The sequence below is a fragment of the Panthera uncia genome (genome assembly GCF_023721935.1).
Source record: "Panthera uncia isolate 11264 chromosome C1 unlocalized genomic scaffold, Puncia_PCG_1.0 HiC_scaffold_3, whole genome shotgun sequence".
Classification (NCBI taxonomy): Eukaryota; Metazoa; Chordata; class Mammalia; order Carnivora; family Felidae; genus Panthera; species Panthera uncia.
The window spans coordinates 19,602,711-19,619,295 of record NW_026057584.1 but is presented as its reverse complement, the minus strand read 5'-3'; the positions used below and the strand labels follow the sequence as shown (position 1 = coordinate 19,619,295).

Sequence of the window (16,585 nt, the reverse complement as noted above, 5' to 3'; positions counted from 1 at the left end):
GTCCAAAAATTAAGCCAACTCAGAACCAAGTGATGGAGCTGAATTCCCCATTCCACCATTCGAGCTGCTGGACCAGTGGTGCCTCACTTCTTGGTCACGTGGACCAATACATTCTTTTTTTTTTTTTTCCTTAAACCAGTTTGAGGGGCGCCTGGGTGGCTCCGTGGGTTAAGCGTCCAACTTCGGCTCAGGTCGTGATCTCACCGTTCATGAGTTCGAGCCCCGCGTCCGGGCTCTGTGCTGACAGCTCAGAGCCTGGAGCCTGCTTTGAATTCTGTGTCTCCCTCTCTGTCTGCCCCTGCCCCACTCTTGCTCTGTCTCTCTCCATCTATCAAAAATGAATAAACGTTAAAAAATTACAAAAAAACAGTTTGAGTTTCTCTCCTAACTGAAAGAACCCAGATGAAAAACTCAGTGGCAATCAGAACCAAGACCTAGATGATGGGCACGCTGCTGGGAGAATTACAGGTGAGCCGTATGCCAGAGGCATCCCTGAAGCCCACCCCATACCCGGAGCCTGGGTGAGGCCCCCTTCATGCTCACCAAGACGCAGCAGACCCCTTCCCGAAAAACACAGTTAGATAAAGGCACAGACTTTTTCTTTCGCTTTACCATTTATAAAGCCATACAATGGGTCGCAAAGAAACAAAGCAGCTGTACAGGAGTGGGCCAGCATTGGTGTAAAATACATTCATATCCAGGGCAAGGAGCACAGGTCAGGGTTTATACAAGGTGGCGGAGGTTATAGGCACGATGATACAAAATAGAAAGGATATTTCCATCTATATAAATACACAGCCAGGGGACGGGGAGGATGCCAAGTTATTGTTTCTCCTGCAGAGGGCCTGGGAGGCGGGGAGGGGGTGGCAAGGAATTTCTTACATTTGTTTCGAATGGCGTGTCGGCGGGAAGAGAGAAAATGGGGAAACATGGCGTGCACACACACACATGTGCTCAGTCTCACGCACAAACCGAACATGGACACACAGGAGAGTCTCAAACTGTTTAACACTGATTAGAAAACAAACTGGGGACATTCCTCTGCAATTACCTCGCTGCTGAGAAGAGCCCAGGTGTGGGACATAAACGGAAGTCCTCAAACATGCTGGGCGTCTGAGGACAGAGGAGTCGGGAGGGAGCACCCCGTGTAGCCAATCCTCACCAACAATACTGATAATCTAGCGATTGGGGCCCTCCTGATTCCTTTCACTGCTGGGTGATACTGACCTTGACATCCCATAGCTCATTCGCTGCCTTTGACCCTAACCCCGTGTTCCCTAGAGACCAGCAAAATATGTACACATATACACCCACACTTGCACACGCACGTGTATGCACCCGCCCCGTGTAACACCAGCCAGGAGCTCCAGTCTCAGGACCCTGGGGCCTGGGCCTGGGTGAAGAGTGGCTCTGGGACTCTGCCCCCAACCTCTCCAAGGAACCCAAGTGTGGGGAGATGTAGGGGCGGGAGGCAGCCCTTGGATGGGGCATGGACCCACTTGACCTCCCCCAATCCTGAAGTTGAGACAGTCCGAAGAAGCGAGGGAGAGCCAGGAGGCAGGGACGGTGAGCAAATGCCCCAGGCCTATCCCTGTTCTGCTTATAGACACCTCCACACCCCCTGGATGGCGGGGGAGCCTCCCTGACCTCGGCTGTGGCGCATCAGAGTACCCCCCCTCCTGAGTGCCCTTTATAAGGATCACGCTTGTCCAGCTGGCTGCTGCCTCCTACAGATCACACGGCCACCAGGCCCCGCCACCCCTATCCTGCCAGCCTCTGACACACCCAGGGAGTCCTCGAAACCCACGGGAGAAGGAATCCACATGTTTTTAGAGTTGCTAGGGAGAGACTCCGACAAAGATAGGGGTCAAAAGGCCCTTCCCTAGCCTAGGACACAGTGTATTGGCCCCCAAACACCTGGCTAGATAAGGGGACCAGGGTGCCAAGACTGCAGGGCAGGAGCATTGCAGTCACCCCTGGAGGTTGACCAGACAGCTCACTTCCTTCCTATTTCCCCTCTGGGGTCACCTCTCCATTGTTCCCATGCCCTGCCCTGTCCTCCTGTTCCACGGGTGGGGAGCCACCTGGACCTCTCCCTGAATCGGACAGATGTCAACTCCCTGCCCTCTTCCCTCCAGACACCGTGCAGGCCAGCCCCAGGCCCCAGGCCGGCTTCAGACGCCTGGCTGGAGCGGGGGGGCGGGGCCTGAGCCAGCCTGGCGTCTGTGTCACTGTTTCGCCGCCTCTCCCGTTCTTCCTTGCCAACTTCCCCCAGACCCTTGCCCTGCCAGCCTGTTTCAAGACCAGACAGCATTCTCCTGGCTGGCACACAGATTCAACAATAACAGCAAAAAGGGTTGAGGGGGAAGGAGGAGAGGAAAGGATAGACATTCACACAATAATAACAATAATTATTAAAAGTGCTTTCTCTTAAAGGAAATCTTTGGCAAGAATATACCGCAGCGCTGTGGGGTGTGGGGTGTGTGTGTGTGTGTGTGTGTGTGTGTGTGTGCGTGCACGCATGGGTACAGAGACCTAACCTGTGAGACATGGGAGAGCCACAGTGTGCTCCCAACCAGTGTCTGACCCAAAGGTAGGGCTGCCTGGAGACGGGGGTACCCTTTCCTATCATTCTTCTGGAAACCCACTCCTTCCAGAGGGACGTGAGGGAGTGAGCTGATCAGCTTCCCAGGCTGCCCGGTCCTTCCCAGGGTCACACTAGGCTCAGGCCTGAGCGGGGCGGGCTGGCCATGCCTGGGAGGTGGGAGCTGCTGGTGGGCAGTGGGAATGCACGTGTGACGGCCCGGGGCTGGCTGCCGAAGGGTCTACACTCCACCTGGCCTCAAGCGGAGAGAGGACATCCAGGCCAGGAGGGGAGAGTCCCAGGGCCAGGGCCAGCAGGAGATTGAGATATTTACAAAGGAAGTGGGCAAGGGATATCTCCTATCTGGGAAGAGAGTTGGGGTATGTAGGGAATGAGGAGGGGGGAGATCTGGGTATCTGGCTTGAATGCCTCAGAAGGAAGAGCACTTGGGAGGAACCTTGGCCACCAAGTGCAAGGTTGTATTCTTTAGGAAGCGAGGGCCTGCTCCCTACCTTCAGACACTCTCCAACTCCCTGAAACAGAACGTCCACACAGGTACAGCTTCTTGGAGGAGAAAAAATGCAAAAGACACACCTGTCACCCACATCTGCCACACACACCCTTGTCCCCCGCAGGCTCATCCACTTGTTCAGGCCCACAGTGAGGGGGGCAGCTCCCCTCATCTCTGGGAGCTGACTGCTGTGCCCCGGGCTTGCCAGAAAACAAGGGGGTGAAGGGAATGGACGTGTGCACCCCCTTCTCACTGAGCCCCAGACGGAGTCTAGGGAAGGCCAACAGTAGGGCCAGGAGACCCCTGATGGCTCCAAGGATAAAGGCCCCCTACAGTTCAGACCTCACTTATACATAAAAAAGGGACGGGAATTGGTTTATGCCCGGGAAGGCAATAAAGCAATATGGGAAAACAATAAATACTTCTTGTCAATTTACCTATTCTTTTTTTTAACCTTTTCTTATATTTTATTAGCTTACAGATTCTGTCAGTATGTCTCACATATATATTATATATATTTATATATCAGTACAATGCCTCTCTCTAGGGAACCCCATAGGCTTAAGAAGCCATTCAATAATGGAATCCCGGTGAATTTTCTACTCTGGCTTAGAGTGCTTGGGTGGTGGTCTGGGGGGTTCGAATTGCCCAGATGGACTCTCAGCCCTCTGACCTAAATGCATTCCCTTGCCCCTCTGCTCCACGGGCAGCTTGGCTCTGCTGGGGAAACCATGGCAGGATGGGGAACAGCGAGGCTTTGGCATTGTAGGTAGGCCATGTAGATGCACAGGAAGTGGCCCCAGGAGCTCTGCCAAGGACAGCCCGGGCAGCCCAGTAAAAATCAGACCCAGAATCACCTGCAGAGGGGGGGACGAAAGGCCATCGGGTGTCTCCCCCGGGGCCTCACGGAGCAGGTTCCCCAGGACGAGCTCCAACATAGAGACCCTGAAGGACAAACCAGGGCAGGAAGGCTTGATCCCCGACACCCAAAAAGGCATCAAACAGATAAGCAATTCTGAAGAAAGGCTGGTCTGGGGCACAAAACCCAAGAATGGGCTGAGGGCTCAGAGCTGGCCGGAGCCACCTGCCCATACCTGCTGCTGGGCCACACGCCTCTGAGAAGACCCCCAGAGCTCAACCGGCAACCCTCTTGAGGGATCTCCTCCCCAAGACTATGCACACGTACGTCTGCACCTCCCGAACCAAGTGTCCAGCCTCCCTGTGGGGGCAGATCAGGGCTAAGGCTGCAGGGCGGCCAGCCCCACTCCTGCGGGGGTCTTTGCTGGGAAGGTGCTGGCAGCACCCAGGGCCGCTAGAGAGCAAGCGTGGAGACCGAGAGAGAGTCTGCGATCCCATGATCTTGGATACTCCTGCTGCCCTGTCGCGCCCAACTCTCACCTTCTTTGGACAGTATGCACATGCATGTGCAAATACACGGGGCACGCAAAAGTCTATATATTTATAACTCTGGCTGAGAGGCACATGGAAATCAATACGTGAAGATGTGGGTGTGGACACAGTATATACCCCATACAGACACCCACACAGACTGTACATCGGAGGCAGAGTCCAGAGACCTCAGGGACCTCAGGTCTACGGTACTCTCACAGGCAAAAGTTCTGCCACTTGGTGCCCATGCTGGCTCTTTTTGGTTTGCCAATCTACCCCAGAGGTGGCCAGAAAAGGATTCTCTCAATTTGATTTCTCCTTGCAAAGCGGTCGGGTTAGGGAGACAGCTTTTCCATTTACTTCCAAAATATAGATCCTCAAGGAGTTGGTCTGTCTGTCTCCTCTGAGGAGCCTCTTGGAAGGGGGAGGGGGGTCAGGTGGACCTGGTTAGCGGTGGAGGCTTTGGGGGCTCTGCGGTATCCATCCACCCAGGGGAATCCGAGTTATCCTCCCCCATCTTTTTCTTTCTCTAGCTCTCTCTCTCTCCCCCCCTTCCCCTCTGCAATTCACTTCCCCCTCCCCACGTTGCACTTTCTTCTCTCCTTCTCCAAAACTGGCCCAAAGTCCTCCTTCTGGATTCAAGGGTGGTCGGGATTCATGAGTCCCCGCCCCACATGCCCCGTCCCCACTGCCATGGCCCCGGGCGAGGGGTGGCGTTCATCTCTTCTGGCCTGCACTCAGCATGACCTTGGAGACAAAGTTGACGATGGCGGAGGCGGGCTGGTTGGGGTCAAGCTCAGCGAAGAGGTGGCAGGCGTTGTCGGTGGTGCTGCCCTGCTTCCGGGCCACGAAGCCGAAGAGCCTGCAGGGGCAGGAGAAGGGGATGACGGGCGTGAAGCGGACCCCAGGCCTTGGAGAGCTGCCCCCGTGAGCGAGCTCTCCTCAGGTTCAAGTCTCTCGCCACTCTTCCCGCCTCTCCCAGCACATGAGGACTGGGGCACAGGGCACAGGAGAGAGGGTTCCTCTCTCCCTTCCACCCCGCACCCAAAGCCAGGTCCTGGAGATAACAGGGTCATTGGTTTTAGGTAGACAGAGATTCCCCTTTGAGAGGCAGGGGGAGGCGGAGCTGGAGACAAACGACAAGACTGGACACTAAAAGGCAGGGAGGAGACCGAAAATAAAATGGGGACATTCCTAGGCGAGCTTCTCTCGGTCCTTCCCAGCCCGGCCCCTCCCTGACTGTTCACGCAACACAGAAGCACATGAATAAAACGCTGTCTGCCTGTCAAAGCACTTGGCCTCAGACACCAGGAGAGGGTCAGGGAGACAAAAGGACAAGGGGTCACCACCACCCCCCCACACACACACACTTCTCCTGGGCTCCAGAGAACGGGAGGGGACAGAGGACCCCACACCTGTTCCTCCCTACCCCCCACTCCCTGCACCAGGGCTGGAATGACCTGGCATTCTCTGTGCAAAACAGAGTTAAAAATATGAGCAGAGAACAGAATGTGAGCCCAGGTCCCCTCCCAGTCGGCACGTTGCTAATTAGAGCGAGATGGGGAAATCGGGACAGCTGGAGATTCCGATGGAAACCCCTCTCCCCAGGACTGGACCACAACAGCTAAAATTAGCAAAGTTGGGTCCTGCTTGCCACCGACCACACGTATGTACACACACACACACGTACACACACACACACACACACACACACACACACACACTGGGCGTCCTACAGCTTTGCTCTCCCCAACTCTGTTTCAGGGTCTGGGAACAGCTGGACCAGAGTCCGGGGTAATGGCCTGCCCAAGTGAAGGGGTAGCCTGGGTCCACGGACCAATCCCCAGGACCCCCTTTCCAGGCTGGCTCAGTCTCCTTGGTGCGGTGGAAGGCAGTAAGGGCGGACAGAGGGAGCAGCTCCAAGCTGCCGCATGACAGCGAGCCAACCCCCGGCTGCCTGGTTCTGCCGGGGTGGAGAGCCAGCCAACCTCACCAGCCTAAACACGGCCCGCCTGCCCGGCCCTACTGTTTACTTCAGCTCCGTGGCTCCCAGGGCCAGTTCAACAACTGCCAAGTCCTTTCTCTGCTTGGGGCAGTGGATCCAGGCAGGAAACCTCAGCCCCGAGGCAGGGAGAGGCACTTGCAAGAACCTGAGAACAAGTGTCTCCTTAAACGTGGGGCCTGAGGCGCCTTGCGCACCCCTCCTTCGTCTGAGACAGGCTCCCTGGGGCTCCGCCTGGCCCAGCAAGGCCGTGTCAGCAGGAAGCTCAGCACAAAACCAGCTCCGGAATGAAGAGAATGACTTCCAGGCCTGGGACCAGCCCACTTCTGTCCCTGACCCATCTCCCCACAGTGGGGCCCAGTGCTGAATGAGCACGAGCTCCCTTAAACACCAAGTTCTGGCCTGCCTGGCTGGGGTCCGAGACTGAGAGACCCAACAACCCTGGGAACTCAAAGAAGGCTGAAGTAGGTACAAGGCAAGCTTCAAGAAGGCTGGACACCTGCGTGCTCCTTTCAGCTAATTCTTTATGTAACCTCGGTCAAGGAGAGGTGCCTTGCATCCCCCTCTGGATGCTCCCAAGGGCGTTTACGGTGCTGACTGCCTACGCTCAGCTCCATTCATTCCTGACCCAGGGGGCCTCACCGTGCTTCCTCCTCACTCTCCCCCTGCTTGCCTCCATCCTCGAATTTCTTCATTCGGCAAATATTTATCACCCCTCCCATACCACGAAGGCAGTCCTGCCCTCAGGAGCTTGCCATCGGTGTGGCCCTGCCTCCCTGTCCCCTGGAAATTGTCTCCTACTCCCACATCCATTTCTACCTGTGCAAAATGTGCTGTCTTTTAAGACCCATTTGAAAGTATTAGTTCTTCCCCCAAACCTTCCCAAATCTCTCCCTGCCTAGATGTGCTCTTCTTCGTGCTTGGTACCCTTCATGTGTCGCTACAACAGCAGTTTTAATTTTCTTTTAACAGGGAAAGTTTTCCTTTTCTAAAGCAATCTTACATGAAGTCCAAATACATGAAGGTGACAGCAGGATTTATGGCCATGAATGTATCGATTCAACAGCAAAACATTTACCTATTATAAAGTCAATGAGGGAGAAAAATTGGGGCTGCTTGCATGAACCATACAAAGTCAAATGTGGAATTGCAGACCATAGGCCAGCTTCAGTACTCAGATTATTGCTATACCCTGTTTAGGTTTTGTGAAACTGAGAAAACCCTGATCCATACTGGTCAATAACTGCCTCTCAGGCCAGGGTTTCTCCTTCCTTCATAATGGCTCAGTTGCAACCGGAAGACCCTAGGGTTCCTGGGAACACGGTTTGAAAACCACTCCAGCACGTCAGGGCTGTTTATGCACTTGTCTTATCCACTGGGCCAATATCAGGCCTCCTGAGGGCAGAGTCAGCCTCCTGGTCCGTCTGAATTATCCTGGGGCCGAGTGCCCTGCAGACACGTGGGAAATGCTGAAGGGGTGGAAGAATCAGCCAAAAGGTCCTAGGTCCATCCCAGAAGAAATGTGGACTTTCTGGGCTCCCAACTTCTGATGAAGAGGTGAGGCCCAGCCACAGGATCCACAGAAACCCACCAAAAGAGCAAGAGTAGGAATCAAGGAAGCCAGGACTGGGGCAGAAAGATCATTTAAACAAGCCTTGCCCCATGACCACTGCCTCCAATAGAACTCCCAGCTTTCTGTCCACTTTCTCAGATCTCTCTCTGCTGGTCTGGTCCTGGGAGAGGGAAGGTGAGGAGACTGGAGGCTGGGCCTCTGGCCTTGAGGCAAGAGAAGGCAAAAGACCTGGCTGCCTGGCCAAGCTTTTCTCCAAAGCTGAGTAACCTGAGCACAAAGGGCTTTGTTGCCCTTTGCCTACCCCTGGTCCCAGATTCTAACCACCAACCCCCCACCCCCCCGGCCCAGGGAGCAGCCAGCTGGCGTCGGGGGAGAAGCCACACTTACTTAGCAGGGGCACCTCCTTCTGTCTTCATCCACCTGTGGAGACAAAGATACCACAGTGTAAACCACCACAACTCCTCCCCCGAGAACGCAGCCCTGTGCATGCCCAGACCTGCAGGGGGAAAGCAAGGGAAACCCCGTTCCAGGGGGGTGGGAGCCTCCAAAGACCACGCGGGGGGAGGCATTCAGGGTGGAGAGAACACTGTGGCCTGCCTCCCAAAGAGCTCTCCCGAGTGTGAAGAGGAGAAGCAGATTCAAGGTCAAGGATATGGCACGGGGCATGGAAGCAAGCATTTGAGTCCCTGGGAGGGGCTCCAAATTTGTGGTGGGAAAAACTCAAAAAAGTACCCAATGCAATTACTGACAGTCTCACAGACACAGGCGGGTCTTCCAGTTGAACTGTGAATACACACCCACACGCACACCCACGCCCACACATGCCCCCACACAGACTTCAGTGCTGTGAAGATGGGTGCAAGAGAAGGCGACTACAAGAGACTTACTTTCTCTCCTGTGGATCCAGGTCACAGAAGGTGACAGTGTTGAGGGGGTAGTGTCGTCTGAAGAAGAGCCTGTGGCACAGATACCAGATACACAGAGAATGAGTATCCACGTGACCACCCTTTGCCACTTTCCACTTGCAGGCGTCAGGCTACCCTCTGCAGCTGTCATGGGTTAACCCAGCCTCTCCCTTATGAGCAAGGTGGCCTGGGCTGCTCATCTTAGCAATGCACAGGGACATAAATGTGTCACTGAAGCATGTCCCCAATGCTAGTGACTAGGAAAAGAAGGAAGAAACTGGTACTGAAGAATGATCAATGAGGGGATGTGACAGAGGAAGGAAAGAAGCTGGAGGAAGAGTACAAGAGCAAAGGCTCTGCTCTAGAAATCAGGCACTTTCATGAGTTGTGTTTCTGGCTGTATACCCTATGCAGGCATATTTGTAGGAGGGAAGATGGATGGATGGATGGATGGATGGATGGATGGATGGATGGGTGGATGGATTGGTGGGTGGGTGGAAGACTGGACAGGTGGGTGGATGACAGGTGGACAGATGGAGGCACAGGTTGGTAGGTGGACGGGTGGACAGGTGGACAGATGAGTACAAGGTACAAATGGTAAGTGGGTGGGTAAGTAGATTGACAGATGGGGCACAGGGGGGAGAGCCCAGTACGGAAGCAAGTAGAAGAGTCTTACTTTCTCTGGTTGTCAGTCAGTGTGATTCCCTGGGCAGAAACTTTGAAGTGAACGATGGTGGCAGCTGGTGTGGGGTCAGCAGCCAGAGTCTCAGAAGTGGCTTTGGAGATGGCCTGTGGCCCAGTGAGTGATTCCATGTCCACGGAGTTGACGAAGAGCACGTTGCAGGCTGGAATAAACCCACCCAAAGAGAAGTCACAGGGAGTGGAGTGGGTGGGGATTACCTCCCAGCTCAGCTCTTCGGGGGAGGAGTAGATGAATGTTAGGCCAGCCTCAGGCCAAGGCATCCGCACAGAGAATCACGGACTGCCCAGAGATAGCTGGGTCTGCAGGATGGGACAGGGCAGGCAGAAGGAAAGGGCTGGGCGGGCATCCTGTCTGGGGTGGCCACTTACCTGCCCCTTGCTTCAGCAGGTCAGTGGTTGAGTTGGCAGGGCCTGAGCTATCTTTCGATTCATCTGTGGGGTCTGAGACAAAAATTTAATTCAGCTGGTAATTAAAACTCTAGAGCTGGAAAGAAGCACAAGTTCGGCTGGGCCTCAGGCAAGCTCTGCAAATACTTTGTGCAATGGATACCGCTTTTCGTAACAGTCCCTGGCAATAGGCATGTGTGTGTCCAGTCTGAACATTCAGTGAGGACTGTCGATAGTTAGCACATGGGTTGAGAGCTCTGGAATCCAACAGTGTGGGGTGCAGACCCTCACCCCAGCACCTGCCAAGTACCTATAAAATGGAGATTGTGATGACAGTCCCATTGTGCTGGGTTTTTGAGATGTTCCATATACAGTGTTAGCCCAGTGCTTGGCATAAAGCAGGACCTCAAGTGGCAACTGACATCTCTGTTGTCATTTTGCATTGATGTGTCTTTGTGTAGATCGATAAATGTCCCAATTCACTAAAGCACTAATACAGCGCAGTCGTGATTTCGATATTACTAAGAACGGAGTATTGTCTGTACCAGTGTTTCTCAGGCTTTGGAGTGCAGGCTGATTAAAACACAGGTTGCTGAGCCCCACTGGAGGGCTTGAGAATATCTGCATTTTTAACAAGTTCTCAGGGTGCCGATGCCACTGGTCTGGGAACCATACTTTGAGAAGCACTGGTTTATATAATGTAAACGTCAAACAGTTTTGTAATTGCTAAACTACTTTCATAAATTTCGTAGAACTATAATTTAGTTAGTGTCTCAACTTTGTGCTTAATAATGCTACTTAAGTTGTACTTGAACTTTTAAATTAATAATGTCGGCCAATTATTAGTAGCAATTCAATGAAATGAGTTGGATTCACAGAAATTGTGAAATAATATTAGGGGTTTTGTGTATGGGCACAACCCCAAGAGCTCCAAGAGAAACCGGAAGAAAGTCCCAGAGACACTTCTGAATACCCTATTGCTAAACAGAGAGGATGGGGACCAGGTACCCAGTTTCCAGTTCCTAGACCTCAAGGTCAGGGCTGAGCATAATTTCCCTCGGGTGGGCCCTGATTCACGGGGCTGGGCAACAGAAGCCTGTGCGGTGACGAGTCTTGGGTGTTCATCCGCCAGCCTCCAAAGCTGGAGCTCTTCTCTGAGAGAAGCTGGGCCTGGTGTCTCACTCAATGTCCTATATGTCCTGAGGCTCGTGGGTTCCATTTGTACTTCCCACAGTCAAGAGGCCTTGCTCTTCCCATCAGCTCTATGTCCCCTCAGTCAGAGAACACCCTGTCAGCCAAGCAGACTAAAACTCCAAGGACGTCTTGGCCCTGTTTTCTTCCCACGCCATGAGGAACCTAGTTACTCTTCCTCTGCGTGTGCTCCCTGCTCTTTATTCACACCAACTTCCAACACGTGGGCACCCCCATGACCTAAATCTGCCTTCCCCTCCCCCTTCCTTCAGCCCTGCCCACCAATGCCCATCTCATCCTCCAGACACAGTCCTCCCCATAACTGACTCCTACCTCTAGTGCCTCCCCCCTGGGCTTATTCTGAGGATTCACAAAAAAATTTCTTAAAGGCACGGGAGAATTTTCCAGAACAATCTGGAAAGTCAATTATGTGTGTTCCTGGAGTTAAGTTTTTTTTTAAGAACTTTTCCTTCTTTTTTTAATAGGAGATTTAAAAAAAAAAAAAAAAAAAAGGAGAGTAGCTTTGAATTTCCCTAGATTGGCAAAATGACCCAGGTCCTCAATGCTGGCCCATGTTCTGGAGCGGCTGGCAGAGCAGACACAAACAGCAGCCCAGCTCAAAGATGTACTTGGAGAGCAAGGAGTCTCACGTTCCTACCTCGGTTTGGAATGACCAGCTTACAGGGCAGAGCCAGTGGGATGATGGAATGCTGGTAGACCAGGGCAGAGAGAGACCCTGCAGGGGGAGACAGCATGTCAGGAGCAGTGCCACTGGGAGCAGGCCCGGGCACCGAGGAGCCCAACCACCCAGCCCACTATCCGTCATCTTCAGCTTCTTTATTACCCACCTCTCCCTCATCCCACAATGAAGCTGAACATCCACTCCCTCCTTGTTAGCAATATCTAAGGGAGAAGGTTCCAGCAGCTCGCTCTAAGCAGCCATAAGGTGTCCTTTCTAGAAAGTTCCTCCCAACATTTCTCCTAAGTCCCTCTGGCTACTGGGGCCCTCTCAGGACAGTGCAGCAGAAGTATCAGAGAAATCGTGGGATCAAATCAGAGAAATCGTGGGATCAAGTCACTTATTAGCCATGTGTTCTTGGGTAAGTCTAACTTCTACAAACCTCCATTTCCTCATGTGTAAATGGGACCATAACACCTCCCATGCAGGATTTTTATGAGACCAGAAGTAATGTAAGGTTCCCAGACAGTGACTTTCACATAGTAGGTGGTCGATAAAGGCAGTTGTTACAGCTGTTATTCAAATTCTAATGATAATGCATTTCAGTGGGGTGAGACAAATGCAGAAAGGAATTTGGCAGAGTGAATCAGCCACAGAACAGAGGACGGGAGGCCACTGTTCATTTCCTCTGCTGCGTCTATGACAAGGGGGACCTGGGACAGCCTGAGATACTCTAGGCAGGTGGACTGTGGAGACGGGGTTGGGGAACAGCTCACCGAAGTTTGGCTCATTGGGGCATCCCTTGAGCTTGACTCCTCTGGGGCCAGTCTCTATCAGGAAATGTCTCACCAGCTCATGGGTCATGTCCCCTGGAATAAAGAGAAAGACATGAGGTTTGAGCACTTCTCATGGGGCCCTCCCACCACTTGCTAACATCACTTCATCCCTTCCCCACATGCCGCTCTGTGGCGGGAGAAAGGGTTGGAAAGATAATACAGCCAGAACCCAGGAATGGAGAGACCACCGCTCAAGGAAACACAACCAGAGTTCCAATAATCCTGCTTCCCTGTCCTCTGACCCCAACCATCACCAGGCCCAAGACTCATTCTTCCAAAGAGTCTGACTCAGCAGGCACCAGCTCCCCCAAGAACCATAGGTCTGTCCAGCCCTGAGTCCTTCTGGCACCTCAGGCTTGGAGGAGGCTGTGCTGGTCCAGAGCCTGGCTCGAGAAGAGGGTGTTACCTTTTTTATTCTGCTGCACGACGGTCGGAGGAGGAGATGACACCTTCATGGCCAACCCGTAGGCCCCTCGGAAGGAGTGGCTGTCGCGGATGATGAAGGCCCCTGGCTCCTGGTCCTTAAGGAGAGCGATGGCTGGGATTGGAAGGGATGAGGGGACCAGAGCAAATAAGAAACTGATGGCACGGGCCTTGCTTAAGACTCATCAGGTCTACCCAATCTCGCTCCTTAGTTAGAATTTAAACACCCCTAAGGGTCCTCCTATGCTAAAGTTGGCGAACATCTTCTATAAATAGCCAGGTAGTAACTATTTCAGGCTTCACAGGTCATGCTGTCTGTATTGCAAACTACTCGTCTCTACCATTGCAGCACAAAAGCAGCCACAAACAATACAGAAGCAAAGAGATACAGTGTGTTCCACCGAAACTGCATTTACAGAAAGAGGTCCGGGCCCTGGGCCATAGTCTCCAAAACCTGTCTAACATCCACACAGACCTTCCCTGGGGGCCCGGTGGACCTCACTCCATCCCCACAACCACAGCTTTGTTTTGCCTATAAAATGTGCAAAACTCTCCACATCACATAGCTAAGATTTGTTCTATGACCTTGGCTGGCCTTTTACCTTGCTTGGAAAATCATGACTTTGCTACCTTTTTTTTTTAACGTTTTATTTTTATTTTTGAGACAGAGAGAGACAGAGCTTGAGCGGAGAAGGGGCAGAGAGAGAGGGAGACACAGAATCTGAAGCAGGCTGCAGGCTCTGAGCTGTCAGCACAGAGCCCGACGCAGGGCTCGAACTCATGGGCCATGAGATCATGACCTGAGCTGAAGTCAGATGCTCAACCAATTGAGCCACCCAGGCACCCTGAGACTTTGCTACTTTTAAGCACCCTTCGTAGGTCTACAAACCATGCTTCCTCTCCCCACAGTTCACCGCGAGGAGGTGCCTCTTACCGTCTGAACTTGATCCCAGCCCCCCTCTGTGTCCACCCCGTACTGCAAAAAGGAGTAAGTCTGCCCAGGAAGACATGGTGGGCTGCAGCCAGCTGTGACCTCTGATGGACCACAGGACCCTCGGTGCTACCTAGGACTCACCCTGCTCTCTGGAGATCTCAGGCTTGTACCAATACTTGGAAGTGTCCTGGACGAACTTCACTTTAGCCCGTGTCTCGGGGCTGTTGTCTAAGAGAGACAGAGACAGAAAAACAGTGTTATGGGTTGAAATGTGTCCCCTAAAAAGGTAGGTTGGAGCCCTAACCCCAGGTACCTGTGAATGTGACCTTATGTGGAAATAGGTCTCCGCAGGTGGATTCAAGTTAAGATGAGGTCATGCTGGATCAGAGCGGGCCCCAATCCAATATGACCGGTGTTCATGTCAGAAGAGGAGGAGAGACACAGAGACCATGGGGACAGTTGTGAAGATGAAGGCAGAGGCTGGGGGGACACATCCACAAGCCAGGGGACACCAAGGATGTGCCAGCAACCACAAGAAGCTAAGAGGTAAGCCTAGAACACATTCTCCCACGAGCCTCCAGAAGGAGCCTGCCAACACCTTGATTTTGGACTCCTAGCCTCCAGCCCATGACAGACTAAATTGTTCTCTTAAGCCACCAAGTCTGTGGCACTTTGTCACGGCAGCCATAGGAAACTAACACAGAAAGGCAGTGTCCTCGACACCATCAGAGCCCTGCTGGAAGGGGCCTCGAGTGGCTTGCCCATCCTTCCCCTGTCTCCTGCCAGCCGCTGTGCATCGCAGAGCTGCTCTCCGATGGAAAAGCCTGGCACAGCATTCTCACTGAGCTGAGGAAAGCCCTCCCTCCACCCCACCCTCTCCTCTCTCCAGAAGATCCGGACCAAACCCTTCCTGCAGCTTCCCTTCCACAGGCTAACGCACCCCACCTGCTAGCCTCTTTCTCCACTGGCTGAATTTCCCGACTTTGTCATAGCAACCTTGCAGTTGAGGGAAGAAAGCTACATTTCCATCACTTCTCCCCAAGCTCCTCCTCATGCCCTATATGAAGAGCCCGTGTTCTCCCTCATATTCACATACAAAAAAATCAGTCCTGCCCTGGAACAGAGGAGGAGGTGGCTTAGAGGCCATCTACTGTGAGTCACATACCCCACTTCCCTGGCAAATGACCCCCACCCAGACCCTTTGCAGACCAGAGATGCTTTACAGAGCATTAGGTTCTGGAAGATGCTCAGAGAGAGCACCCAGGATAACCGCTCAACTTTACAAACGAGGGAAGTGAGGTTGAGAGAGGGAGAGGGACCCGCCCAAATCACACAGGTGGTTCACAGAAAGGCTCCTGTAAGATCTTCCCAGGTAAGAAAACACAGGTGCCCATTTAGTGCCTGCTTTGCCTGATCTTTGTCTGGGTATTAGGATGTGCGGCCCTTGCTCTCCAAGCCCTTCCTTCATCTTTTGGCACCCAAGAAACAAAAAGGCGGGGGGGGGGGTGGAGTTTGGGGGGAGAGGAAGAAAGGAACATTCCAATTCCCCAGGTTTCCTCCCCTTTAGAAAGAAGCCAGAACAGAGGACGCCTGTGCTAACGACGCTATAAAGCTGAGGGTGCAGAGGTGAGATCCGGGTTAGACTGTGGGTCCAGCGTTCAGTCAATTTTGACTTGTCAGTAACCCTGGGCTAGACCCCTGGGATCGGCCTCTGGAGGACAGCAAGGGGGTAGGCCGGCTCCCTTTCCTGGCAGCTGCGCACGGGGCAGGGGCGGGCGAAGCAGCCGGGCCAAGCAATTGCGGCAAGCTGCCTGTCTCTCTGCTCTGAAGCCCCAGGCCCCGCGGCTGCTGGGGCCTAACGAGCTGTCAGAGGCGGCTGCAGTGAGTATTTTAAGCAGGGAAGATGGTGGGAAACAGGAAATGTCCCAACTACTAGAAGTTTTCCATCCTCCAAGAAGAGGGGCTGGGAACCAATCGTCTCCGGTGGGCAGCAGGAAGCAGGGGCGTGTGGGGTCACTGTCGATGCCCCTGCCTTGGCAGGCTCGGGGCAGGACCTGGGAGCGACACACTGAGAATCTAGGCAGCAGGGGCCCACCCCGGGGCTGCCTGAAACCTTCTCAGTCTTCCTCGAATGCCCCAGAGTTCTGGGGCCATGTTGCAACAGGCACATTCGAGGTCTGGCGGAGGCCCTGACCTTTGTGTTTAGACACTGAGCCCCCTACGCGGAGGCCAAAGATGCCGAGTTCTGGTGACTAGCAAAGAGATCAGTGTGCGGACGTGCATGAGCTTCAGCAAAGCCGGGTCGGCAGAAACCAGACTCCAGTGAAAATGCTCAGCCCTCGGCCTCAGCCCCCAGTGCACGTGGCCGCCAGATATGTTAACAGTGATGTGCACACAGTGGGATCAAAAGGTGGGGACTGAGTGCTGTGGGCAGGCCAAAGGGATGGCAGTCCGGGTTAGGAAGGCAGA

General features: G+C 53.5%; 1 protein-coding gene across 6 annotated transcripts in view; it reads right to left on the bottom strand.

Annotated features, from left to right (window-relative positions):
• Window positions 1-618: 618 nt before the first annotated feature.
• Window positions 619-16,585, bottom strand: part of TNS1 (tensin 1) — a 225,563-nt gene continuing 209,596 nt past the window's right edge. For all 6 annotated transcript variants that reach the window (XM_049614914.1, XM_049614915.1, XM_049614916.1 and 3 more), the window contains 9 exons: window positions 14,258-14,344; window positions 13,166-13,297; window positions 12,700-12,792; window positions 11,903-11,980; window positions 10,036-10,107; window positions 9,641-9,809; window positions 8,947-9,015; window positions 8,447-8,479; window positions 619-5,346 (listed from right to left, as the gene is read on the bottom strand). In XM_049614914.1, coding sequence (XP_049470871.1) covers window positions 5,202-5,346; window positions 8,447-8,479; window positions 8,947-9,015; window positions 9,641-9,809; window positions 10,036-10,107; window positions 11,903-11,980; window positions 12,700-12,792; window positions 13,166-13,297; window positions 14,258-14,344 — 878 coding nt within the window. In that variant the 3' untranslated portion in view covers window positions 619-5,201. The remainder of the gene's footprint in view (window positions 5,347-8,446; window positions 8,480-8,946; window positions 9,016-9,640; window positions 9,810-10,035; window positions 10,108-11,902; window positions 11,981-12,699; window positions 12,793-13,165; window positions 13,298-14,257; window positions 14,345-16,585) is intronic.